The sequence below is a fragment of the Puma concolor genome, chromosome D1, assembly GCF_028749965.1.
Source record: "Puma concolor isolate L17-30 chromosome D1, mPumCon1.1.hap2, whole genome shotgun sequence".
Taxonomy (NCBI): Eukaryota; Metazoa; Chordata; class Mammalia; order Carnivora; family Felidae; genus Puma; species Puma concolor.
The window spans coordinates 11240360-11266530 of NC_141676.1; the positions used below are offsets into that span (position 1 = coordinate 11240360).

Below are 26171 nucleotides of genomic sequence, written 5' to 3' on the forward strand. Positions count from 1 at the left end.
GCTAAAAGCTCAGGCCACGGGGAATGATCAGTGGTGTTTTCCTAATGCCTCTGAGCGGCCCCCCCACACAAGGGGCTTAATGCAGTGAGCTGGGAGGCGCAACCGGGTGTGTGAAGCCAAGCTTTCTCAGCGCGACACTCGGCCCGGGAAGCCGGACGCCGCCGCCCGCACCCCACGAAAGACCTCGGATTGTAAGGAGACTCCCAGAAGGCGCCGGGGGTTCGGGGCGTGGCTAGCGGACGCCCGCGCGGAACCTAAACCTCGCGGCCCGGTTTCTTCCGCTTCCGCCGGGACTCTCTGCAGAGTGGACAGATGCGAAGGCGATTTCCGGGCCGGCCGTGTCCCGGGAGTCGCCGAGATCGCCGCGGGGAGCCCGGCGCGGCCGGGTGCGCGTGGCCATGTGGCGGGTGCTGGCTCGCGCGGGGGCGCCGCTCCTGCGAACGCAGCTACTGTCAGGTCAGGAGGCCCCTCGGTCACTCAGAAGACGTCCCCTTCCTCCCCAGCGCCAGTGCGGCACCTCGCCAGCTCCGGGAAGGCTCTGCCGACGGTTACCGAAGCGCTGGATAGGGGCCGCGCTCCCCCGCCGCGGGGACTCGTGGCGAAGAGCGGCGGCCACCTGGGGCGGGGGTGGGGGGTCGGCTCCCGGAGACCCCTGCTAGCGGGCTTCTTTGGGGAGCCCTGAGCCTGTGAGCCCACGTAGTGGAACCCGCGGCCCACTATCAGGGCACTCCGTTAGGAGTGACCGGTCCAGGTTGTGCCGGGCCCAGGTCTTGTCGCTTTCATCTTTTAATTTGATTTGTCTTTGTAGATTCCTGGGTCGCCCCGCCCGCCAGTGCTGGCCTGAAGACTTTGCTCCCGGTGCCGGCTTTTGAGGGTGAGAGCTTGTGTCAGTTTCGTGTTTTTCTCTGATGGACCCTAGAAGAGGGTAGGTGAAGACGTAGGAGGGTTCTTGTACTTCCTATCTCCATTCACTCGCGCAGTAAACTTGTATCGAGGGCTTACTGTATGCCAAGTGTTCTGAACACTGGGGATACATCAGAAAACGAGAGAGACCCACAAAGGTCCCTGCTTTTCTGGAGCAGATGTGTCATGGGATGGGTCCCGTATGGCCTACCAACTGGGGCGCATGGTTCACCCTCAGCCATGGCTGATTGGCATCAAATTTGAACTTTTGATGTTCTCTCTAAAGGATGTCACATATATGCGGTCATATAACAACATATGTGAAAAGCATTGGTTTTTTAAATACAAACGTTAAGAAAAACCTCAATTGTAAATTTAATTGACCATATCTTTTATTTTTCTTTTAAAGTTTATTTATGTATTTTGAGAGAGAGCGTGCACCAGCGAGGGGCAGAGAGAGGATCCCAAGCAGGCTCCACGCTGTCACCACAGAGCCGGATGCAGGCTCGAACTCACAAACAGTGAGATCATGACCTGAGCTGAAATCAAGAGTCAATACTTAACCGACTGAGCCACCCAGGTGTCCCTAATTTACCATATCGCTAATATATTGGAAATCTCAAAAAAAAAAAAAAGCATCCTTGACCTCTGAGGGCTTTGGCTTCTGCACGTAATTGTTAAACGATCTGTGCTCTGGAAGTACATATGGACTTGTAGGTGAGAGAAAGCATCACTAAATTCCTCTGTAGCTGCTTGTAGAAACTGGAGGAGGACGGGCAGTTTCTGTAACCCTAAATAACCCATTAATAATTTGGTATTTCCTTGAAGGCCCCTGTTTTGTGTTTGACTCCATGGCAAAGCCATGCTTGTTTTACTATAGACCTGTTTTAAATGACTTAAAAGTTATAATTTTTTTACTCCCAACTTGTCAGAACGTTTGATAGGAAAGAAGGATGCAGCGCGTCTGGCCTGCATTTCAGTCCACCTGCCTTCAGTGCTGCAAGCTGTTGGCCATTGTACGCAGCATACGGGTGTCAGCGTGAAAAGCCCTGTAGAAATAGAGCACAGATCAAAGGATTCCTGGGTTGCAGGTTTCTTAACAAGAACATGGCAGAGGGGTGCCTGGGTGGCTTAGTCGGTTAAGTGTCCGACTCTTGGTTTCCACTCAGGTCTTGATAGCGTGATTTCGTGAGTTCAAGCCGCACATTGGGCTCTATGCTGACAGCGTGGAGCCTGCTTGGGAGTCTCTCTCTGCCCCTCCCCTGCTCACACTGTCTCTGTCTCTCTCTCAAAATAAATAAACTTTTTACAAAATTACAAAAAAAAAAAAAAAATGTGGCAGAGGAGAATTTAGATATTTTCATATTCATTGTAGTAAATATTCTTTCCACTACCCCCATTAACATCCAGAGAGGCCATGTAGTATTTTGAAGGAAAAAAAAAAGTCATACGGTCTGACTTTGCTGTTTTCACTGAATGGCCTAGAACAAATTACAAAATGTCTCTAGGCCTCACATTCCCCTTTTATCAAACGGAGCTTTAAAATAGTACCCGCCTAGGGGCGCCTGGGTGGCGCAGTCGGTTGAGCGTCCCGACTTCAGCCAGGTCGCGATCTCGCGGTCCGTGAGTTCGAGCCCCGCGTCGGGCTCTGGGCTGATGGCTCGGAGCCTGGAGCCTGTTTCCGGTTCTGTGTCTCCCTCTCTCTCTGCCCCTCCCCCGTTCATGCTCTGTCTCTCTCTATCCCAAAAATAAATAAACGTTGAAAAAAAAATTTAAAAAAAACAAAATAAAATAGTACCCGCCTAATGTTCTGTTCCGTGATCTGGGTGTGTTAATGTGGGTGTGTCTATGCAGTCATTTTGTGATAATTCACTGAGCTGTACGCTTTTTATTTGGCCCTTTGATTATGTGTGTTAAACTTGAAAATGTTCAAACTTTTTAAAAAGGGAAGCCCTAAGAAATTCCTAAGCTATAAAATCGCTTTAAAGATTAAATGAGATAGTGCACATGAGGCATTCTACTCCGTGTCTAGCCCTTGGAAACATTAAAAAAAAGTTAGCCAGTCTTAACTCTGTGACATTCTTAATCTCTGTACCTTCCCAGTGGTCTCTCTTCTAGTTTCAGGCAGAGAGTGCATTTCGTTTGAAGGTTAAAACTGCGCATCTTCAAAGGTTCAGAAGCGTCTCCGTTAAGTCTTGTCATAACCAAAAGATTCCAGTTGACACTGGAAAAAAAAAACATTGGCAGGAAAAACCCAATATGCTTCTGGAATTACTTTTCAGTGGTAACTTCACGACTTTCACTTGATTGTTATAAATCTTTCTAGGAAGAAAATGGATCCTTCGAAATGTGTTGTTGTATTTATTCTTGGTTGTGCTCTTTTTAGATGTTTCCATTCCTGAAAAGCCCAAGCTTAGATTTGTTGAGAGGGTTCCACTTGTGCCAAAAGTCAGAAGGGAACCCAAGAACTTGAGTGACATACGGGGACCTTCTACTGAAGCCACCGAGTTCACAGAAGGCAGTTTCGCAATCTTGGTAAGTGAGTTCAGTGTCAAGTGGCTATAGGATGGAAGTCAGGGATTAGCATAATCTTGTGCTCTTGGAGTTGTTCTCTTCCTCCACAGGTTTTATTAGAACTGCCACCATTTGCTCTTTATTTTATGTTTATTTTTGAGAGAGAGACACAGACAGAGCACAAGTGGGGGAGGTGGAGAGAAAGACAGAATCTGAAGCGGGCTCCAGGCCCTGTCAGTACAGAGCCCGACGCAGGGCTTGAACTCACAAACCGTGAGATCAGATCATGACCTAAGCCAAAGTTGGACGCTTAACCGACTGAGCCACCCAGGCGCCTCCACCGTTTGCTCTTTAAAATGATGTGCGCTACCCAGTAAACATTTGAGTTCTCTTTTTTTTTTTCGTGTAGAGTGCGGATAGTGTAAAAGCAGGAAAAGGAAGAGGCTACCTATTTGGCCCCTATAATCATACTGTGAAATCTTCTCAGACCTCTGCTAGAAATAAAACTACCCATGACTTAGGATGTGGGACAACTGTTTCCTTACTCAGGTAGCTCCCATGAAGACTTGATGTCAGAAGCTGCACAAATGGGTGTGAACTAGGACTGATTTCCCATCAGGCAGCCAGAGCAGTATTTTACGGTCCTTCCCACAGCCTGCATGAGCAGCCCCGCCAGCCTCTCAGAACCTCATGCCCAAGCCCTGTCCCTTAGTCTGCTCCAGTCACTCTGGTTTCTGCTCCAACTCCCCAAGCCCCTTACTGTGTCAGGGCCTTCACATACCCCATTCCTCTGCCTGTAACTATTGTCTGTTTTCCTTTGGCCACTTCCTACCATTCTGGCCTCAGCTTTAAGTGTCATCTCCTCAAAGAGGCCTTCCCTGGTTATCCACTGAAATGGGTCCACCCTTGTTCTCATTTATTACTGTACCCTAGGCTTTTCCTCCATGGTTCTTACTAGAACTTCTATTTCTATCTTTATATCATTGAAGCCGCAGTTATTATGAAAGAGCCCATAAAAGATAGCTAAGTCCCCACATGTTTCTAATTGTTTCATCTACTTTTAGGCACTGGGTGGTGGTTACCTCCACTGGGGCCATTTTGAAATGATGCGCCTGACAATCAACCGCTCTCTGGACCCCAAGAACATGTTTGCATTATGGAGAGTACCAGCCCCTTTTAAGCCCATCACCCGCAAGGGTATGGGACAGCGCATGGGGGGAGGCAAAGGTGCCATTGATCACTACGTGACTCCTGTGAAGGCTGGCCGTCTCATAGTAGAGATGGGTGGGCGTTGTGAATTCAAAGAGGTACAAGGTTTCCTCGACCAGGTGGCCCACAAGTTGCCGTTCCCAGCAAAGGCCGTGAGCCGTGAGACTCTAGAGAAGATGCGGAAAGATCAAGAGGAAAGGGAACAGAACAACCAAAACCCCTGGACCTTTGAGCGCATAGCCACTGCCAACATGCTGGGGATACGCAAAGTCCTGAGCCCGTATGACTTGGCCCAGAAGGGACGGTACTGGGGCAAGTTCTATATGCCTGAACGTGTGTAGTGAGAGTGGGAGAACTAAGTGTACAAAGGCTGCTGAGAGAAAGAATCTACACTTTTATTCCCATCAGCCTACCCTCCAAGTCTTCAGGTAGCTCTGATATCTAACTGAGGAGCAGTGTATGAGTAAATGAGTTCTGAAAGATTGTACACTATCTGCTGATTTTTTTAAGTGTGTTGTATTTACATCAAATAAAGTTTGAGGATCATCTCAGGCAATAACTTCTCAATGGTCACTCCTAATCCTTAAGTGGTCAAGAGGCTGGCCTGTTAGGGGGTCTGGTTCTCCCCAGCTGTAAGATGAATGTCTTCAGGGCTGAAACATCCTTCCATCTCCCACCTCCGTTATAAGTTGGACTTAGTATCTATATGGGTTTCCCTGCCGTCTGAAAGTTTGCTTCATATCGCTTCGCTTTTACCAAAGACCTTCATTAGTAACTGTTTTTTCTCAAACTGGAAGAAATCCGAAGAGGATTTTCACTCTCACAAAATGGTAATTACTTGGCTGTACATTTTTTCAGCTTAGGAACGCTCTACTTTCAGACAGTGGGGAATTCTGTACTACCTGTTACATGTACACGCTTCAGGAGCAAGTTGCTATGATATTTACTAGTTAGAAACATTTTTGGAAAATCAAAGAAAGAAACAGTGGGACACACATTGTTTGATTGAACAGATATTTATTTATGCCCAGCTACCCATCTCTCAATCCTGGAAGGCAAAGGGAGATGTTGGACAATAAGATAAGGAACGTAACCTTTGCCTTTTAACACAAGAACTAATAGAAGTTGAAGTTGGCCTTTCTAGGTCTAAAGTTCTCTGAGGGCCAGTGTTGTGTCCCTGTAGGTTCTAGTACAGTGCACGTGCCACACAGCACTCAAATATGCTGGATGAATAAGGGCCCCGTGTGTTAAATCCCCATGTTGCCACCTCCCTGTCTGTCCTTAACAAGATTCATCTAGTTTTCAGAGCTAGCCGGCAGTTTTCTAACCCCTGTTCAAACTAAAAGAACTACAAATAGATATAAATGGTAAACCATGTGCTTTGGAAAGTGGGTAGAAAACAGCACACTGACTTAAATTGTCAGTTTTTAATCCCACCTTCTTAAAACGTTAAGATCTCCAGCAAAGAAAATAATTTACTGTCAAAGTTACAAATATATCTAAATAGTTACATGGTTCTCGAGTTGAACACTGTGGTTTTTAATGTATTTTTAGTGAGCCTCTTGTAATTACAGTAAAACCTTGGTTTGCGAGCATAATTCATCCCAGAAACATGCTTATAAGCCAAAGCTGTATCAAAGCGAATTTCCAGAGCCACTGGCTCAGTTGGGATCATGTGATGTTCGGCATCATGTACTACTCCTATCACAAGACGTCGCTCGTTTATCAAGTTAAAATTTATTAGAAATGTTTGCTCATCTTGTGGAACACAGAACAAGTTTCTTGCAGTCCAAGGTTTTACTGGTACTAAATTGCATTAGAGAACACATCTAAACCTTGAATTGGGACCAGTGTTTGGGACAATTTTATACACACATTGCTGGCCGACTAAATCCGTTTTAGCTAGCAACACAGAGCATATAAATAATGCAAGTGGTAGGCTGCTGTCACCTTTCTGACCTGACACGTCATCTCTGTTACCGTTCACAGAACACGGTGCTGATTGTCGGGAGTTCATAGTATAAACCCTTTGTTTGTTTGTTTGGGGTCCACCTTGAGTTCCTGAACCCCAATCCTGGGGCCAGCCGATCTTCGCAGAATAAGAGACTGTCCGTGGAACTCCATCACCACCCATATGAAAGGACTTTATATGTCACCGAAATAGGAGGCCTGTTGTGCAGAAGTGTGGATCAGCCCATTTCCAGGCATGTGCACACAGCATCTGATACATAACCCGTTTACCACTGATGCCTTAAAAGGTTTCAGAGTAAGACCCAAGGACTCATCCATGAGCTGAAATCAGAGCTTAATTACAGGTAATTAAGTCAACTGATACTTGAACATCTGTAAGTGGCAGGCACTGTGCTAAGCACTGGGGACGCTGCCGTGAGCAAGACCCGAATGGCGCCTATGGTTAGACAACCTTCACTTTAGACGATTAGACCCTGAAGAAGGAAGTAGACGCAGGTTGGTCAAAGGTGAGGCCTAGAAGAACCTGAGGGGCCTGGTGTTGATCAAAGAGAAAATGAGATCCTGATGAGCGGGGAGTGCACCATTTTCTGCCTCTGCAGCACTGGCTGTTCTATTTCCCGAACAGGCACCTGTTCTCAGCCCCACAGCCCTTGCCTAACCAGCTGTCCGCCGCTGTGCTCCCTGTTCCTCCAGCCCTGCCCGCCCCTCCCTCCCAGCTCCGTACTGTCTGAAGTCTAGCTTTGCTAACGTGTAATGGGTGGTTGGATGACGCCCTGTGTCATAGGTCTCATCATGGAAAGAGGGGTAGCTGTGAGGAATCTGCAGTGGAGAGGTGATGGCACCACAGAGGTGGAAGAAGGATTAGAAACTCCGGCTGAGGCTCCATCGGTGAGGACTGAAGGAGACAACAGAAACGGAGGGGGAAGAAATTCACAGATTATACACAACAGGATGCTAGAAGCCAGGATCACCAAGTCCTTCCTCAGCGAGTCTGCACTAACTTGTTACTCGGGGTTTACTGGCTGGCTCTCTTCTAAAGAGTTCGGGGTGCTTTTAATGCAAGAACTAACTCTCCTCCAGCCTTTCCCAGACACCACAGCCCAAACCGCTGCAGGGAAGCAACATCCTTCTACGAAGCATCCTGAACAGAGCGTTCGTTCTGCTACCAGACCCGGTTTGGAACAGCTTGCCACCTTCTGTCTCCCCATCTACTGCCAACCCATTATTCACCCATTTTTCTCCTTACAAAGCATTTCTTTCCTGAGTTTTCTCCAGCCTTTATCTAGTTCAGCACCTCATCCCACCCAGATTTGGGGCACCTGGTGACAAATGACAAAACCCCGAGGACACCAGAGTTTCAAGTAAGGGAGAGTAGGTCTGACCCTCCCCACAGATGGCTCACCTTGTTCAGGCAAATATGCCCCCAATGGTAGAAGCTAAGATGATCGCAAGGATGATACAGCAGATCATGATCATGATCTTCTTCTGCTCGTCCACACAAGGAAAGAAAAAGCATGTGAGCAACAGCATCCACGTGCAGACACAGCCACAAAAGAAGGGAGACAAAAGCGGATCCGGGCACGGTGGAGGATGAGAAGGGAAAGGAAGATGGATCTGGCTTCTAGAACCCAGGGTGTTAACAGAAGCATTGCTTTCGGGGACAGATTCAAAATTAGATCAACAGCAATCTCCAGGGATGTTTGGTATGTCTCTGCCTTCTAGATCCCATCCCGTCGCACCAGAGTTCTCCTGTCTCCTGGAGCCAGATACTCATGACGAGTGAACCAAATTATGGTGGGCAGGGAGCAGCTTAAATCTGAAACTCAAATACAGTTACATTTCATTCTTTGAGAGGTACACCATCTTCAAAATCTGGGACTTTTGGTCCATCTGGTCCAGCACATGGTTGAAAAAGATTTTAACCCCTTTCCAAAGCCTAAACCAAAACCACCACGTGGTGGCATCCGGCCACTGTTTTGCAGGGAAAGAGAGGCAGAACTGTTTCACAATCAATATAAAGTCATTTATTTTTAAATTATCAATAAAATAATCAACTTTACATTAAAAAAAAAATACAACAACAACAAAAAACCCCTTCACTTGTATTAAACTAAGCCCCAGGCCTCAACAAAGGCCTGTGATTAGAGCTTGTCTGCCCTAGTTGCTGGAGCCAGTCCGCTGTTCGACTTCATAGCCACGGGCAAGAGGGCATCCCCTTGGCTCTGTCTGAGTGCTGGGCAATGACGGAGTAAGTAGCCTTTGCAGAGGAAGCCAAGGGGCTGTGCCTGCATTAGGGTGCTCTCCCTATCCTAGAAAGTCAAGGCTGAAATATAAATCAGGGAGACTGGCAGGGACTGGGAATCTAAGGGGCACCATCACTAGAAAATTACCTGGCTGTTGCTTCCCTCCATGACAAGAACTGGGGGAGACCAAGAACCTGTCAAGCTTGTCAACCTGGTAGTGGACGAATTACTCGGTAGTCCCTGATCTCCCCCAGCTGACTCAGCCCTGACAACAGGATCATCCAAAGGCCACATGAATGATCTCAGATTGCTATGGGATATTCTCAGGACAAGCCTCATCAATGCACTGGTGGGAAGAGGTACCAAAACTTGTCACACCTTCTGTCTGCTAAGCAGAATAACTTAACGGGGTCAACTTAGTCCCTACCCCAGAGATCCATGATCGTCCCAGTACTCATCCATAAAACAAGGTTTCTAAATGACACGGGAAGATATTTCTACTCTGATTCATTTGCAGATAAGCAAATGTCTCTTACCTAATTTTTAGCCTAGCTCAAGGTTATTTTTTTTTTTTTTGAGGTTATAATATCCTCCATTTCTAGTTTCCTACTTCCTGAGAGACATGGGCATATATGTATATATATATATATATCTCACACACATGGTTATAAAAATACATCTGGAATACATGAAATGAGTGACTGTATATTCGCACCAGTCTTGATCATTTCCAGAGCCTGAGACTCAAGCACCTGTCCCTGGCCCAATTTTAAGTGCCTGGTTATTTCTGGCCTCAAGGCAATGGCTTCACAAAGCTTCACTCCAATGGAGAACAGCCAGTTTCCAAGAGTTCGATATGGGAAACAAATATCCCATACCCTTAACCTTTACAAATGGTAACCTCATCGTGGATCATCTAGGATCATCATGGTGCCCCCTTGAGTAAACACGAGAGATTACGACATAAAGATTGAAGTTGGTCACCAAGCTGAACATACTAAGAGCTTAATTTAAGATTGAATTTCAAATAAGTCAGCTTCTAAGACCAAAATGACATCTGCCAGTTCCTCATATTTTCAAGATGTGGGGACAAGAAATTGTAAGGACTGAGATCCTGCCAAGTGGAAGGCTCAAGTCAAGTCTTATTGTTGCCACACTTGGAAGAATCCCTTTGCTTTGTTAAAAATGCCCCCCTAAAAAAATACACTGCAATTTCTGGGAGAATACTCCATGAGGTAGAAAATACAGCACCTTGAGAAGGTTTTGAATAGGTTTTCCAAGGTGCAAGGCATAATTTGACACATTCAGAGGAAAGAAAGAGAAGCTGGGGTGGTTTGCACAGTCCAGGAGAGAAGGCACTTCAGAGTTGGGGCAGGAGAAGGTTTTGAGGAGAACTCAGGGTCGCATCAGGTAGATTAGCTTCATCCGGGCTAAACTGTTTGCTGGGTCAGGTCCAAGGATGGTTACAAGGAGACAAGGGGACAGGTCCCACTCTCTCAGGAAGGCCATTCAAACTCCATTCCCGTCTGAAGACAAGGGTGGCCACACCAGGCTGGAGTGAAATCGGGTTCTAAGAGAGGCAGGGGAAGGAGGAGGAGCTGATCAGTGCACAGGATGATGGTGGAGAGCAACATTAAGACTCGGTCACAAACCTAGAAGGTGGAGACGAAAAATCAGACAAAACTGCAAAAAGGAGGGCAATGGTGAAGTCAACACGAAACCTGAGAAATCCGGTAGACAAACCGCTGAGACGGGACCTGGGACTAAATCTCCTATTGTAAAAGAATCAAAAAGCCGTATTATGCAAGGGAAAAATAAACCTCTGGGCCTTTTATAATCTTTCACACAGGCTGTCACATTCCCATCAAAGGACTTGCCAGAGGGAGGCCAAGTCACTCCATGAAAACACCTGTTCTATCTACAGGGCCCTCATTAGCACCTTTCAGATACAAGTTCCAGAACTTGAATCTTCTTCTCCATTACTCCCCTACTCCCCACTTGTCTTACACAGTGAAAAGAACAAAGAGAAATTCAGGGGTCATCGTGGCTGTTCCATCTGAAGAGCTGGGTAGGCTTGGGTGAGTTTCCTAACTTCTCTGAGCTTCAGAGTTTCCCATCTGAAAATGGGGATAATGTTACTATCCTAGAACAGTACCTGGCACACAGTTGGGGAATATAAACATAGGCTGTCTTCCCTCCCTCCTGCCTAGAGACCTCTTGTCTTCAGGCCACATGGATGGGGGGAGGGTGTCCAGACCTAAGCAGCAGCCAGTCCCGACTTTATGGAATACGCTACAATAAGCAACCCGACACTGCTCAGCAATGCAGATAAGTCAACTAAACACAATACGTGAACTAGTCTCCCCCTTTAAAAAGGATTCATTTACGTTCTCAAGATGAAGTTGATGTTTAGTGCTATAACCATCTCTCTTCAAGATCCTGTGGTCACACCTCACAAGGGGTCTCAAGACCCCTTTGAGACCCACCGAAGCCAAAATAAAGAAGAGGGTCGGCTCTGGGTGCCAACATGGAGGTACGTGTCAGGTATTTAAAAGATTGGTATCTAGTACCTCAGCAACCCAACTTCTCTGAATTCATCAAAGAGAAAATAGAAATGAGAGAAATAGAGGTTTGTCATACTGTTAGTTGTCGCTAAATAGTAATAACAAACCTCCAACTTTGGGGAAATAATAACAAATTGAGAGTGTATTCACAATCTTGTGTTGAAAATTAGATTTGCGGAGAGATCTCAGTGATGCGGAATGAGGCATACGATTTTTTAACTGGATCTAAAACCAGAGATAATATGGTCTAAGCTGTGCGAAACCACGTCTGAACGTGTACGTGCCAGAAGGCTATGAGCAATAACACTAAAAGTTCATTCTGTTCACCTTTTCTGTTTTATAGGGTTTGTTTGTTTGTTTGTTTTTAACAATACACCCTACATTTTATTCAGAAAAGTAATATTTAAGAAGTCACAGAAGTGTTAACAGTCCCAACCACGAGATCATTGTTGTTATATGGCCACTATGGACATGAAGCCCTGATGCAGTGGTCAGTTCTATTCTTTCTACCAGACTTTAAAGAAATTAATGTCCTAGACTTTAGACTAACTATCCTCCAAGGCTCTCTGGACTTTGAAGATGACGAAGAATGGATACCTGGTTTTACAAATGAAGCGAAGATGCCATAGAGAACCTCCCCCCAGGCCCATCGTCAGCTGTGTGTTCACACCTGGCCCTGGCACTTCATATCTCTTCAAGCCTGAGTGTCTTTGTCCATAAAATAATGGGTAACGATAGTACCTACGTCAGGAGGATGTTATGTGGATTCAAGGATGTGTGTGTAAGGTGTTCAATACATGGTCTGGCACAACTCAACACTCAGAAATGTTAACCGCTATATCATTCAAGATCCAACTGGTCAGTCAGACAAAACCCCGCTGCCCCAAACCCCATTCCAAGGCTTTGTTTACACTGAAAAGCATATGGAAAGCAAAGCCCAACATCCATGAGAGTCAGCAAGAATTCAGAAGATAAAACCTGGATCCAGGACACAGATGGCACCCAATTAGGAGCATGCTTGCTGAGCAAAGGGAGTGAAAATGTGGTGCTCGAATGTGCCAGGACAGGTGGTAAGACAAAGAGCTGGGACAGAATCCGCAGGAGAGGAAACCAACAGAAGCCCAGCCCAGAAGAGAACTTTTCCCAGGGACCAGAACGCCAGAACAGAATTTTAAGGAGACAAAAGAATGCACAGGCAATTGGAAGTTTGAGAGAGCTCAGTGCGTCCAAGGACAGTCACAAGGGGCAAGCGGTGCCAAGTGAAATCCCAGGCCACTTTCTCAAGAGGGAGCCAATCCAGAGTCCCCGAGAACCTTCCATTTACTTACATTTCAGTGCAGCAGCCACTCAGGCCACCGTTATTTCAGCCCAACGGAAAGTCCAATAATCAACGCTAAAATGCCCAGCAACACAACTACTAGCACAATGATAATTATCAATTTCTGGAGAGAAGGATAAGAGAAACAAAACAAAGCATTATTACAAACAACCCAAAACAGTAATCCATCCAAAACCCAACCCATCTCACCTCTCCGTTGAAAGCATCTTATCAATCCAAATAAGAAGGCTACATCTCTACATAAAGACCTTCTATTAGGATATTTTATATTTCTGAAATTACTTCCTGGCTGGCAAGGCCAGCAGATGGAAATATGGAGCTGCTCTCAGCTCACACTGCAGTCTTGGACATGTGCACAGATAAAAACAACAACAACAACAACTGTCTCCAAGCAGCTATAGGCCAAGGTATGACGTGACCAGTTTTTCCTTTTCAAGAAGTGTATGTTTTTGAATAGACTTAATTTCAAACTTCCATCCGCCTTTCCCCTAAAGCACATGCCTGCCCATCAGACCTGATCCAGTGACTGGGGATCAGAAAGCGTGATTACAGTCCTGTTGTGAGCCAGCCTGGATTCATCATGTAAAATAACTTCCCAGCTCCCTGAGTCCTTGCACAAGCAATAGGTAAAGTTGGAAGGAAATCAAAGAACTGAAGAACCAAAGTGTCAGAGCCCAGGAGAAAGAGAAAAGAACAGCCTACAAAGCACAAGCTACCAGAGATGGCTACCACAACGGGCAGAGAAGCTGAGAAGTCCTCAAGCAACAGGGGCACTGGAAGAGGGAGAAATGCACTGGTATGGTGGGAACAGCGTGACTGGAATCTGACTTTGAATCCCACTCCTGTACTTACTAGGTGGCCCGAAGCCAACTATTTAACCTCTGACCCTCAGCTGTTTCATGTGTAAGTAGAAATAATAGGTGCTCCATAAGAGAGGAGGTAATGTTACATGGCGATCAGCACAGCACTGGGTTCATGGCAGAGAGAAGGGGGTGGGGGTGGAGCTTGGTTAATGGAGTGGAAGAGGGCAAACAGGTTTCTGAAGAACAGAGGAGTCAAGTGTAACATCTGAAAGGAACAGGAGAAGTCTAGCAGCCACACCGGGACAACGCGTCCACCCTACAGAACGGCCTCCAAGTATGGGTTCTTGGGTAGAGAGTACGTGAGCCAGATCCATGCAAGAAACACCGGGGGAAGAAGGGCAGCTAGCTACTCTCAGGGAAAGGCTGACGTAGGTGTTGGGAGGAGGCCAGGACACAGAGGGAAGGCACGGGCTCAAGGACACGGGTGCGGGTGCGGAGGACCAGAGAGAGGAGAAGCAAGCCAGACCGGTGGGGACTGAGGCGCTCACCCTCCGAGCTTCACTCTGATACTTGACAGCCTTTTTGGTGTCTGCCACAGCCCGTTCCACAAAGCCCACAGACTGGTCCATGTTGTTCTCGATACGGTCAATCATGGCTCCCTTTCCCCGGATGCAAGAGGTGGTGGCAGCAGAAACAGAGACAGGGACAGAGAAGAGAGAAAGAGCGAGAGACCGCGAGCAGAATGGACTTTCTTCTCTGAAGGCAGTGGGACAGTCTCACCTTCCGGGCCTGACCCTGGTACTTCACGGCTCTTTTAGTTTCTTCCCGTGCCTTCTCCACATGGTCCACTGTGTGCATGACATTCAGCTCTATGTTATCTAGCATCTCTCCCTGAGAAGAACGGACATGAGTCACGCCCCATAAACCCACCCCAGGACAGTCCTAGCTCACGTGGGGGAGGGAAGCATCCAGAAACCTTCTGTGGGACACACATTCACATTTCCCATGGGAAGACCTAGGGGTCTCCGGTCCTTGGTGGTGGTCACTCATTCAAGCAACACTCTGAATGACTCCTGTGGAGCAGGTGCTGCCCGGGACACCTGTGGGACACCTGTAGTACACCATCTAGATGCCTGGTAACTATGGATCTCACAGATCCCACCCCCGCCATTTTGTTTTTAACTGAGCATGTGAGGAGAGGAACCAAAATGAGAGTATTTTGGGGCATAACTGGGATGCTGGCCTCTTGCTGGTCATGTAGACCTGAGCCAAGTTCATTTGGCCTGAGGCAAGTTTGCTGACTACTGCTGCAGAACAGTGCTGGCAAAAAATAGTTGCTCAGTAAATATCCAAGGTGGGAATGTTTGCTTTCTCCAAGAGATACTCCCGGGCCCCTTAAGTGACAGATATTGGGTTTACCTAAGCTATTTGGTTACATGTTAGATCGACGTGGCTATGGAGGGACAGTGGTCTCTGAGCGAGATTCCCAACCATCTCTCAGCTGTTACTTCCCGAGAGGGAAGTTCGGTGACTCGGATTAATTCTGGGCATCTTAGGATGGGAACGCCCCTCACCTACCTAGACCTTTCCCAACCTGACCCATTGCTTTACGGCACTCTGTAAACACAGAAAGGCACTCACCATCACTTGACTGTCAAACCAATTCCTCAGCAAGGCCGCGAGGGGAGAAAAAAGAAGAGTGGGGATGGACGACGCACTTAAGGAATGGTCTCAAAGGCCAGAGGGGGCGGAGGAAAGAAAGGCACCTGGGCCCCGAGCAGGGACCGGCCTTCGAAAACCAGCCAAGCAGTGCCCGGGCTTCAGTTACGTTTTGCAGCCCTCCCACAAAGGACGCGGGCCTCCATCCCTTCCAGGTGGCAGGGCAGCTGGAAGTTCATGGTAACACGGCGCATCTGGACACCGTGGTCGCCAGGACCGGTAGGCACCTGATCATGCGTGGAACCAGCGCCACACGCAGGTGTGACAGGCTGGCAGCCTGAGCAAGGACACCCAGGGACAGAATAAACCATCAGACCATGAGTGTTCCAAGTCTTCCTACGAACATTATTCTCCTGTTGCTTTGTTCATTCCCTTATCTGCTCTTGTTCCTTAGCAAAAAGTGCCAAAATATGGGGGGGGTGGGGGGGGGACATACAAAAGAAGACACAAAAATGGACAAAAATTAAACCCTCTGGCAAAGCTAACTTTTCACTGTGAGGTGGCAGATTGACCCTGTCTTCAGTGTCACCAGTGAAACAGTTCGTACCCGGAGGCTGTTCTAAGGCGCCCTCACCAAGAACCCACATCTCCAGTTAGAAGAGAAAACAGGGGGTGCTGAGGCTGGACCGCATCAAGGCCCCTACTAAGTTTAAGTGACTGTGAGGCCGAAGGAGCAGCAAGAGTGACGGGGCTGACGGGGCACTCGGGGGGGCGTTCCTGGCCTGGACACTGGGATTCTGTTCCTCCATCATGCAAATTCCCGAGGACTCCCCCACTGCACCCCGGCCGGTGTTCTGGTCCCCCCACTTCTCAGGAGTGCCTGAGCTTCCCTCCCTCGCCCCACGGGGGTGCCCGCTGCCCGGTTACCTGATTCTCCACCAGCATGGCGATGTCCACGAACATGTCATGAAGCTCCTTGATGCTGCTCTCCAGCCTCACGATGTCCTTGTGCCGCCCCTCGATCTCGCTGAGGGCTTGCTTCGAAATCTGAGAGTCGATGATCTACAACGGGCCACACAAAGGCCTACTGTCAGCCCATGCCCTGGCCAGAGGCCCCCGCCCGCCTGCACCTGCAACCCTGCCCTTGCCAACCACACGGAGCCCCACGGCAGCCTCCCTCGAGAGGAGCATGCACCCCAGCTCCTGGACACTCACCCCAGAAGTGAAGATGGCGGGGTTCCCACTCTCCAACATCTCCTCCAACTCCTCATCTGTGGTCTTTTTGCCGGCTTTAGCACAAAAGAGGTAGAGCGTCAAATGTGAGACCAAAGCACACCACTGCAAAAGTTCCCTGAAAACCAGGAACGCGGTGACTTCACTCTGAAGACCGTGGCCTTTACAACGCACCCCCGGGAGCCCCTGATCGTCTTGCTTCTGATTTCTCCCCTAATCCAGTCCAGCCTTAGCATTATGGGCGATTACCTTCCTAAAGCACGTATCTGACCACAGCCCTTCCTAGCTCAGAGAGCTGACCGGCCCATTCGCTGTGCCTCAGAGGCCCAGGACCCGGTCCCTGGCCACAAGCCCTCCCTCCTGCACCTGACCCCACACTGCTACTCCCAAGGGTTCCCTCTCCCCAGGCTGGACAACCTGCCACCCCCGCTAAACACATGTGCTTTTCTCGGACCCCTTCCTGGTCCACACCCTTCCTCCACTTAGAGCTGGTGGCACCCTGCAACGCCCTGAGTCCTTGACGGGCACGGCTGTCGGGATCAGTCTATTCCTCGCAGCGCCCGGCACCACACTCTGATCTCATAAAGTTCTTTGCTGTCAAAGAGATGACAAAAAGAGGGGCACCTGGGTGGCTCGGTCCGTTAAGCGTCCGACTCTTGATTTCGGCTCAGATCATGATCAAACGGTATGGGGGTTTGAGCCCCACATCAGGCTCTACACTGACAGCATGGAGCCTGCTTCGGATTCTTTCTCCTTTTCTCCCTGCCCCTCCCCCACTCGTGCTCGCATGCTCTCTCTCTCAAAAATAAACATTAAAAAAGACAGAGAGACAGAGACAACAAAAAGATATCATGAGTCCCTAGGAGACGCCACGAATAAATGCTGGCGCCCACAAGGGCCAGAGGACCAAGCGTGACAAGCACCGTGCCACCCACGACGCTGCCCCAGGGACGCCAGTGCCCCAACGCCTCTCCTGGGCTTGAGTGCAAAATACGGGGCGGGGCAGGGGGGCAGCCACTGGCAGGGGTGCTGCCGCTCGCTCCCTGGGGTCTCCCGACTTGGGATGAACAGCCAGGTGGCAGGGAAAGGTGAAAGGACATGCGCCAAACACGTACTGATTTCGAGCTGCCGCTGGATTCGCCCTTTGCTGCGTTCACGGAAGTCCACCTGAGCCTCGTTGTATTTGGTCATCACCTCCACAAACTTCCGGGACAGGACGGAGTGCTGTGGGAACCATGCCAAGTGCGGTAAGCCCCCAGGAGCTGAAGGTCAGGGAGCCCCCACGGCGGCAGAGCCCACGTGCCCAGCCCCGCGTGGCTGTCTTGGCAACACCGGATTTGGAATCAGAGGAGCAGGTATAAGGCTCAACGTTCCGCTTTCCTCACTCACACCATCGGAAGGGTCCGCCGACCCTTCCAGTTCACCTGCCCTGCTGACCTCGCATGGTAATCATGGGGCCACGGGACAGCCCTGCATCCACACGACTTGCCGCCACCCGGGCTTGCTTCCTAAAGCTGCCAGACTCCCTTCCTGCATCCAACACCTGCCCAAATCCTTGAGTTCTTACCCAACCTGACCTCCCTAACGTCTCCCGCTTCCTGCTCAAAGCATTCGCTCCACAGCACTGGGTGTCTGCGTTCAAATCTTTACCGTAACTTTTATTCCTTGCCCAACTGTCCACATCAAGGCCTACTGGCTTCTCCTTTGCAAAATCACCAGTATTTGTACCCTTTGCAAACGTGTACTACCGGCACGCATATTCAGGCCAGAATCACTGCAGAAGCCCAGCAAGAGACCCACTGGCCTCTCGCCCCATCCCCACTCTGGTCCAGCTTTCAGGAGGTCCCCGGACTATCTCCTAAGAGACTACAAGCTGAAGCAAATGCACACAGGCTACATGATCATATCCAGGTTCCCTAGGCAGGTAGGTATTCAGAGGCCTCTGGACCACAGAGCCACATCCTCTATCAAAACCCCGCAGCCACTCGCCCACAACCAGCTTTTCTCTCCAGACGGGCTGTTCTCTCCATGCCAGCCCCTCCTCCCCGCCCCACCACCGTCACCACCCCTACTGATACTAACACACCCCTCACTCCGCCCCCCCGCCCCGGGCCTGTCCACACGCCACTCTTGCCCATCCGAGGCCCAACTCCTCTGGCTGCCCCCAATTCTCCCCAAGCTCTGAGGACGCTGAGGGCACCATCCATTTCACTGTGTTCTCACACTGCCCTCCTGCTGGGTCCTAGGTGGTAGCTTCCTTGGGCCACCTGAACATCAGGCCTGTTCTTTAAGGACAAGGATCGTGTCTTCATGACCACCAAAGAGCCTCAGTCCACACTAGACAACTAACGACCGACCATCTTTATAGAGAAGACCTCAGGGGGCACCTGGGTGGCTCAGTCGGTTGAGCATCTGACTTTGGCTCAGGTCACAATCTCACGGTTCTTGAGTTCGAGCCCCGCGTCGGGCTCTGTGCTGACAGTTCAGAGCCTGGAGACTGCTTCAGGTTCTGTGTCTCCCTCTCTCTCTGCCCTTCCCCCCCTCGTGCTCTGTCTCTGTCTCTCAAAAATAAAGATTATAGAGAAGACCTCAGTTTCCTCTCCTGTAAAACAGGAGGTGCACTAAATCTGAAGCTGTGCCCTGTGGGAGCGAGTCTTGGGAAGATCTTCGGGGGCCTCCTTAGAGAAGCGGGGGGGGGGGGGGGGCGCTCCAGCCCCTCCCCTACTATAGCCCGGGCAGCTTTCCTTCACCAGTTCTTCGAAAGGAATCCAAATAAGAATTGTACTTTAGGGCAGCTGGGTGGCTCAGTCAGTTAAGTGTCCGACTTCAGCTCAGGTCATGATCTCACGGTTCGTGGGTCTGAGCCCTGCCTCGGGCTCTGTGCTGACAGCTCAGAGCCTGCTTAGGATTCTCTCTCTCTCCCTCTCTCTTCAAAATAAACATTTAAAAAAATAAAATAAAGTAAAACAAACTAAAGTAAAATGAAACAAACTAAAGTAAAATAAAACTAAAACAAAACGAAACGAAACAAAATGAAACAAAATGAAACAAAACAACAAAATAAAATAAAATAAAATAAAATAAAATAAAATAAAATAAAATAAAATAAAATACGACTCCACAGCTAAGAACAAAACAATTAAGACCGGACAAGACAAGCGTCAGACCAGGGAAAGTCTTACCTGGGATTTCCGAATCCGAAGGTCTGCCGACGACCGCACGTCATCTTCCTCAATGTGCCTCTCCATACCTGCAGGGCAGAGCAAGGCTATGCCAGCAGCACATTGCCCTCGCCCCCAGGAAGCACGCTGCTCGGTGCCCGGCTCCCCGCGCCTCCTCACACCCAGCGCACCGAGGGGTGCAAGAGACACCTGCGATCTTGAGATGTCAGCTCACGTGTGAGCCGCAGGCCTTCAGGCCACGGCCTTGCCTGTACCAGCTCTCGTCTGACTGTATCTCAGCACAGCGGCTCTCAGCAAGAGTCTCTGTCACCGGGAGACTCGGGCTCACATCCTCGTCCTGCCACCCCCTAGCTGCGGGACTCCGGGGAGGCCACGTTCCCTCTCTTAGTGTTCCTGTTCCCTGGTCTGTAGAACGGAGTAAGGACAATGCCTCCCTCACGGCACCCACGTGCGCAGCAAACGAGAATGTGCACCGTGCTTCGCACACTCCCTAGCGACTCCTGGAAGCCACCCCTAACGACCCCCACCTCCACCCGCGAGGACAGGTGTGTGATTTGTTTAGGGGGGAAGAAATATAAATGCTGCCTCCACCCTCTGACCGACAGTCTGCATTCCCAAACCAACTGGGCGAAAATGCTTTGGGGCCCCAGGGGAACTCCGTCTATGACGACGGCCGCACTGAACGAGGGTCTAAACTGAAGGGGTGGGAGGGGGTGGGAGGGCCGCAGACCTGGCCCCCCAAGAAATGTCTGTAGCCGGAAGAATAAGATGTTCTGCACCTAGACAGCGCGGGCATTACTGTTCACATGTACGTAGGGGCTGGGGAAATGGGACCGGTAAAGTCAAGGGACGAAGTGGGAGCGTGGAGTCTCACGGCGACTCGGCCGCCGGAAGCATACACCAGTTCTGCTCTCTTTCACCTACGGCCCTGGTTCCGAGACGGGCAGAATTTCTGGGGCAGTGCCCAAGCCACAGGCTGAGGGGGGACGGGTGTATCACCAGGACGCGTTTCGGTCCAGGAGAGCCAGGCCCCGCGGGTAAGAGGGGGGCAGTAGCAGGGGCCGGCTTGTTCCCTTCTTACTCTTCAGTTTGTTCCGGACGTTGTTGGCTCTTTTCTTGATCTCGGTCGTGAGCTGCTCTAGGTCGTCCTTGGTTTCTGGGTAAAACAAAGACAGACAGAATCAGTCAGCAAGACTCCTGGCTTTGTGAGCTATTCCAGGCAACAGAGGAGGTGGGAGCTTTCTCAGAGCAGTCTTTATTTACTGTGAGGTGTTCCCCAGTCATCTGTCACTGGAGTCACAGACAGCTTATTTAAGGGACATTTGCCAGGCACTCTGTCCCAGACCTATAGAATAAAAACACCCAGGGTTGGAGCCCTACAATCTGTCTTTTTCACAGGCTTTCCCAAGTAATTCTCTGGCACACCAAATTATGAGCTTCCTTTTTGAGGAAATCATCTGGTTTATCATGACGGCTTCAGCTCAAAGGTAGGTGAGGGTTTCATGGGACCTCTGAGGGAAAGGGATTTCAACCAAGGTTCATCGATTTAGGTTCAGACACATATTTATGACATACCTACTATGTGTACGATGCTATTCTAGGATGAATGGAGCAAAGTAAGTATGAGCCATGACTACTCATTGAAGAACCATCCTAGGGGCACCTGGGTGGCTCAGTCAGTTAAGTATCCGACTTTGGCTCAGGTCATGATCTCAGGGTTTGTGAGTTTGAGCCCCATGTCGGGCTCTGCACTGACAGTGTGGAGCCTATTTGGGAGTCTCTGTGTCCCTCCCCTGCTCTCTGCTTTCTCTTTCTCTCTCAAAAATAAACATTGGAAAAAAAAAAAAATCCTTTTGCACCTGCTACAAGCTTAGAACTGAGCTAGATACCCACACATCAGAGAGAAGATATAGATTCTGCCTTCAAGAGGTTCAGGGCCTAATGGGGGACAAGGGACAAATAAATCAGCCATTCTAATGTGCAGTGTGGAGTAAGGTGTGAGTTCTGGCCAAGGTGTGCACAGGGTGTTGGTGAAGAGCCTCTAGCACAGTCTGGAGGGATCTGGAAAGGTTTCTAAAGACAGATGATAGTAAGACCGAGTCTTGACGAAGGAGGAAGTGTTCAACAGGCACAAAAGGAGACGAACAGTGGAGTCTCCGGGAGATGGGACCGTATGTAAAAGATGCAAAGAGACAAGAACCATGTGGGGAACAACCGGAGTTGAGTCTGGCTAAAGTGTGGGTGACATGGGGGAGGGTGGCGGGAGAAAAGGGTGCAGAGAAGGGCAGGCCCATGACCGAGACAAGTCCCACGTGCTCTGCTGAAACGTTCCACCTTTAACCTTCAGGCACCAGAGAGTCACTGAACAGTTCAGAGTGAAATGACAGAGCGTCTGGCTCATTCCTTGTCCTTAAGGAACCTAAAATACAGCCTGGAACCCTACTGGAAAAACGTGAAAAAGTTTGCCGGGCTGGCGGTAACAGACGGGACTCTCGGGATGGGAGGGACTGAAGCGAGCCTGACCCATTCTGGAACAGCTCAGGGAAAGAAGATGGCCTTGATCTGGCAGGATATGGAAGGGGGCTGGGAAACAGTACCCGCAAAGGCACAGCCATGGGACGGAGATGAGGAACGTGAGAAGCAGGAAGCCTCACCACAGGTCACGAGAGGGACTGGATGGGAGGGGGAGGAGCGTTTGGCCACAAGGATTCAGTGGCCCCGACCACGAAGAGAAGAGCTGGGCCGGGAGGGAAGGGAAAGAGGACACGACGTGTGCATAGTGTGCAGTGTGGGCCAGACGCTCCCCGCCCCTCCCAGGAGAGAGGAAAACAGGGCTGGCTCAGCCCCAATGCCAAGGGCCATCGCCAGGCAACTCAGCTCCGAGCAAACGCTCACTTGGCTCAGGAATCGGTGCGGACAGGATGATACTGTAGAGTTTCTTAGCCTCCTCCACGTGCTCTGAGATCTTGTCTATGTTGAGCCGAGTCTCCTCGATCTGGAATCAAAAAGACAATGGCCTTTGTTGGGAGAGGAAGAACACAACCACGATTGAGAGGAAAGCTTAGCAGAGGTCTCGGGGGAAAGCTGCCCACCTTCGGGGCTCGTGGGGCAATGTGAGGACTAGAAAGTCTTCTGCCGCCCGGGGAGGGCCCCTGGCATGGCCAGATCAACTAACGTCCAGAGCAGTCACCAAAGACCCACACGCCTTGCTCCCGGAGAGAAACACGCTGGCCCCCCTGGGATGGGAGGCTGCAGGCCGGAGTCAAGAAGGGCCAGGAAAACCCATGACGACGAGCCGGAGGATGAGGCCCAACACACATCCCATCAGGCAGACCCGTCAGCCGCCCCCAGATCCAGAAGAGCAGAGAGGGAGGATGGGGGGGAGGGAAAGGGGAGAAGGAAAGAAAAGCAGTGAACGGAGAGAACGGATGTAGAGAGTGGAGCGGAGAAGAGATGGAGACGGAGAAAGACACTAAGCACGGCTGCCTCAGGAGACACGGGAGCCCCCCGCATGTGTGTTCTGCTGGAATGCCTCCTACTAGCTGATTCCCTCAGGTGACCAGCCACAGGCCATTTCTGCACACGACTGAGGTTCCTGATCATGCACAGGGTGCACCACAAAATATTTCCTGTGGCGCTTCATTCCCAGAGAGAGCAGGACCACGAGACGCTCACAAGATCACATCACTAAGTGCCACCCCAGCTCCTGCAAGGCAACATGGCCCCTGCTGATGCGGAGCACCAGAGAGGCCTCCTCTGTCCATACCCACCAGGTCTAGCCGCCAGGCTTCCAGAAGGTGGGGCCTGTCAGCACTACGACAGTTAAGAAACCTCGTAAAATACCACCCGGTAGGATCTTAACATCAGCGATCCCATAAAATGCAACTTGGCGTGTGCTGTCCAGTATGCTTTTCCTCTGGCAAATAATTCACTCGTTTTTGAAATCCTGGTCATTAATCTCCAGATTAAATAGAAAATGGGAAAAACAAAAGTGGACTTCTCTAACCCTCAAATCAGCGCTTTTGCCAACAGAGCTGTGGACTCTGCCCCTCTACAAATACACCGGTCTTGATGAACTGCAGTTTGAGAGTGGAATCACTTGCTAAAAGATATAGACTAAGGGGCGCCTGGGTGGCTCAGTCGGTTAAGCGTCCGACTTCGGCTCGGGTCATCATCTCGCCGTTTGTGGGTTCGAGCCCCGCGTCGGGCTCTGTGCTGACAGCTCGGAGCCTGGAGCCTGCTTCGGATTCTGTGTCTCCCTCTCTCTCTCTGCCCCACCCCTGCTCACACTCTGTCTCTCTCAAGAATAAACAAACATTAAAAAAAAAAAAAAAAAAGATGTAGAATAAAACATCAATGTAATCGTATCATCAGGGTATAAATCCAAACCCTAGGGGCGCCTGGGTGGCTCAGTCGGTTGAGCGGCCGACTTCGGCTCAGGTCACGATCTCACAGTCCGTGAGTTCGAGCCCCGCATCGGGCTCTGTGCTGACAGCTCGGAGCCTGGAGCCTGTTTCGGATTCTGTGTCTCCCTCTCTCTGACCCTCCCCCGTTCATGCTCTGTCTCTCTCTGTCTCAAAAATAAATAAACGTTAAAAAAAAAAAAAATTAAAAAAAAAAATCCAAACCCTAGTAGCTACCCACACTTCTGTGAAGCACTTTAACAGCTGGCAAACCATCCATGGTAGCGCGGAGGACCATCATTCACACGAAGAACGTAAAGGTTAAAGAGGTCATAGGTCACAGGTGATGGTTGGGTGGGTGCTCAAACACGGATGTTTGGATGCTGGAGCTCTCCAGACTCCAACTAGGATGCTCTCTGCTTTACATCTAAGACTTGATCTTTCGACTTTCTGTTCTGTTCCACTTCTAGCAGAATCCCAGACCTACCCAGCTCCACAAAGGGCCCATGCTACCACTTGGGAATGCTGACGGGCTCCAGAGGTGTAGCCACCTCAGAATCAGGCCCTTGGGTGAAGCCAGAAATTGCCACCTTACCCTTCCCTTCATCTCTCACATCAAAACCATGTTCATCAAACCACATTCCCATTTCCATCTCCTGACTGTCTTGCCAAAGGAATTTCACTACATCAAACAGGACTGAGAAAAAAGGCTCTCTAGATAAAATGCACAAACCACTTTAAAAAGGGTTTAATAGGGGTGCCTGGGTGGTGCAGGTCATGATCCGTGGTTTGTGGGTTCGAGCCCCCCGTCGGGCTCTGTGCTGATGGCTCGGAGCCTGGAGCCTGCTTCTGATATCGTGTCTCCTTCTGTCTCTGCTGCTCCCCCACTCGTGCTCTGTCTCTCAAAATCAAAAAATAAATAACATTTAAAAATAAAAAGGGTTTAACACATTTTAACGGTTAACAGACTGTAAGTCCTTGGATTTTGCATGTTCACTGAATTCGCTGTCTTAGAAAATATATCCCGGAATATTATTTCATAAAGTGGAAGAGCATCTAGACCTGAATTTTGGTCAGTGGTAGAAAGACGAGATAGGAAGCTGTCAGCTGTCAGGCCTCAAGTTCAGAGTCACTCCAGACATCTGAAGACTGGGCGGTAGGTGGCCTATGGATGAGAGAGCCGGGCCCTGGCTGCTCCACCCCCAACCTGCCTGTGGGACTTCCCAGCCCGGGGAGCACGGGCACCTGCTCCCACCTCCTCCCTCCTCCACCCAGCGCAGCTGGCTGCCGTCTTCCTCAATCCTCCCCAACCCCACCATCTGGAGGCATTTCAGGGACTCTGATTTAGTATTCCAGTAACTTAGCCAATTCCCCAAATAATCACAGCACCCATCTAAGGACTCCAGGATGGGCAACTGGCCAATCACAAAGCTTTCTTCTTTTTCTGAACTCCGGGTCTTTGTTTTTCCTTGGAAGCGCTGGTCTTGCTCCAAGGTGACTTTCTGGGTATTTCATGGTGGCAGCTGCGTGCAGTTAATTTCCTGGAGTGCCTTTGCCAGATAACCGAAGAATCATGGCAGGAGGGAGGAACCTAGTATGAGATCTTTTATGAATCTAAAACTCAAGGGCTGTTTGTGTTTCTTCGGGGTTGTTTTAAATATCCTGACATTGCTTTACACAAGGATCTGAACTGATTTAACAAATACACGCGTCAGAAACAAGTTCCTTCAACAGCACTTCTGTGAGGTTGCCAACCACTAGCTCCTTTTCGTGCCTGAGAATACCGCAGCTCATAGGACAGGAACTCCCTCAAGGACGTGCTTCAGAAAGAGGTAGAACCAGGCATCTGTTGGACACCAAACCCTGTCTCATGAACCAGATATAAAGGCGCAAGGACCACGGATGGGAAGCTCCTCTCTATCTTCTCTCGCGAGTCCCTGCATGCTGAGCCTGTGTCGGGCTAATGCCCACGGTCCACTCCCTGTCTTGTGAGACTGCCTTTCCCTGGGATCACATGCCGTATTCCTTCGTTCTCTAACCAAGGCTCCCTACAAGAGAGCATTATACACCAAGAGCACCCAAGAAACGTTGCTGACTGAGGGAACCAACCAGAAAGTTGTGGTTTTTTAATCACCATACTCAATTTGC

The 26171-nt window shown here is 49.7% G+C and overlaps 2 protein-coding genes across 5 annotated transcripts in view; one reads left to right on the forward strand and one right to left on the reverse strand.

Annotated features, from left to right (window-relative positions):
* The first annotated feature begins 299 nt into the window (after positions 1 to 299).
* On the forward strand, positions 300 to 5185 carry MRPL16 (mitochondrial ribosomal protein L16). Its single transcript, XM_025915607.2, has 4 exons — positions 300 to 456; positions 809 to 874; positions 3290 to 3438; positions 4482 to 5185. Exons 1-4 carry the CDS (start codon positions 399 to 401, stop codon positions 4965 to 4967), a joined length of 759 nt encoding a protein of 252 aa, XP_025771392.1. The 5' UTR covers positions 300 to 398; the 3' UTR covers positions 4968 to 5185.
* A 438-nt stretch (positions 5186 to 5623) lies between these two features.
* The window catches only part of STX3 (syntaxin 3), a 45593-nt gene continuing 25045 nt past the window's right edge, over positions 5624 to 26171 (reverse strand). The window contains exons 3-11 of one of the 4 annotated variants that reach the window (XM_086677320.1): positions 22516 to 22615; positions 20702 to 20776; positions 19621 to 19688; positions 17554 to 17662; positions 16421 to 16494; positions 16133 to 16267; positions 14095 to 14205; positions 8000 to 8082; positions 5624 to 7492 (exon numbers count right to left, since the gene is read on the reverse strand). In XM_086677320.1, coding sequence (XP_086533446.1) covers positions 8005 to 8082; positions 14095 to 14205; positions 16133 to 16267; positions 16421 to 16494; positions 17554 to 17662; positions 19621 to 19688; positions 20702 to 20776; positions 22516 to 22615 — 750 coding nt within the window. In that variant the 3' untranslated portion in view covers positions 5624 to 7492; positions 8000 to 8004. Of the gene's footprint in view, positions 7493 to 7999; positions 8083 to 8598; positions 10493 to 12732; positions 12847 to 14094; positions 14206 to 14326; positions 14438 to 16132; positions 16268 to 16420; positions 16495 to 17553; positions 17663 to 19620; positions 19689 to 20701; positions 20777 to 22515; positions 22616 to 26171 lie in introns of those variants that run through there. The other 3 variants (XM_086677318.1, XM_025915698.2, XM_086677317.1) reach the window with 3 other exon arrangements.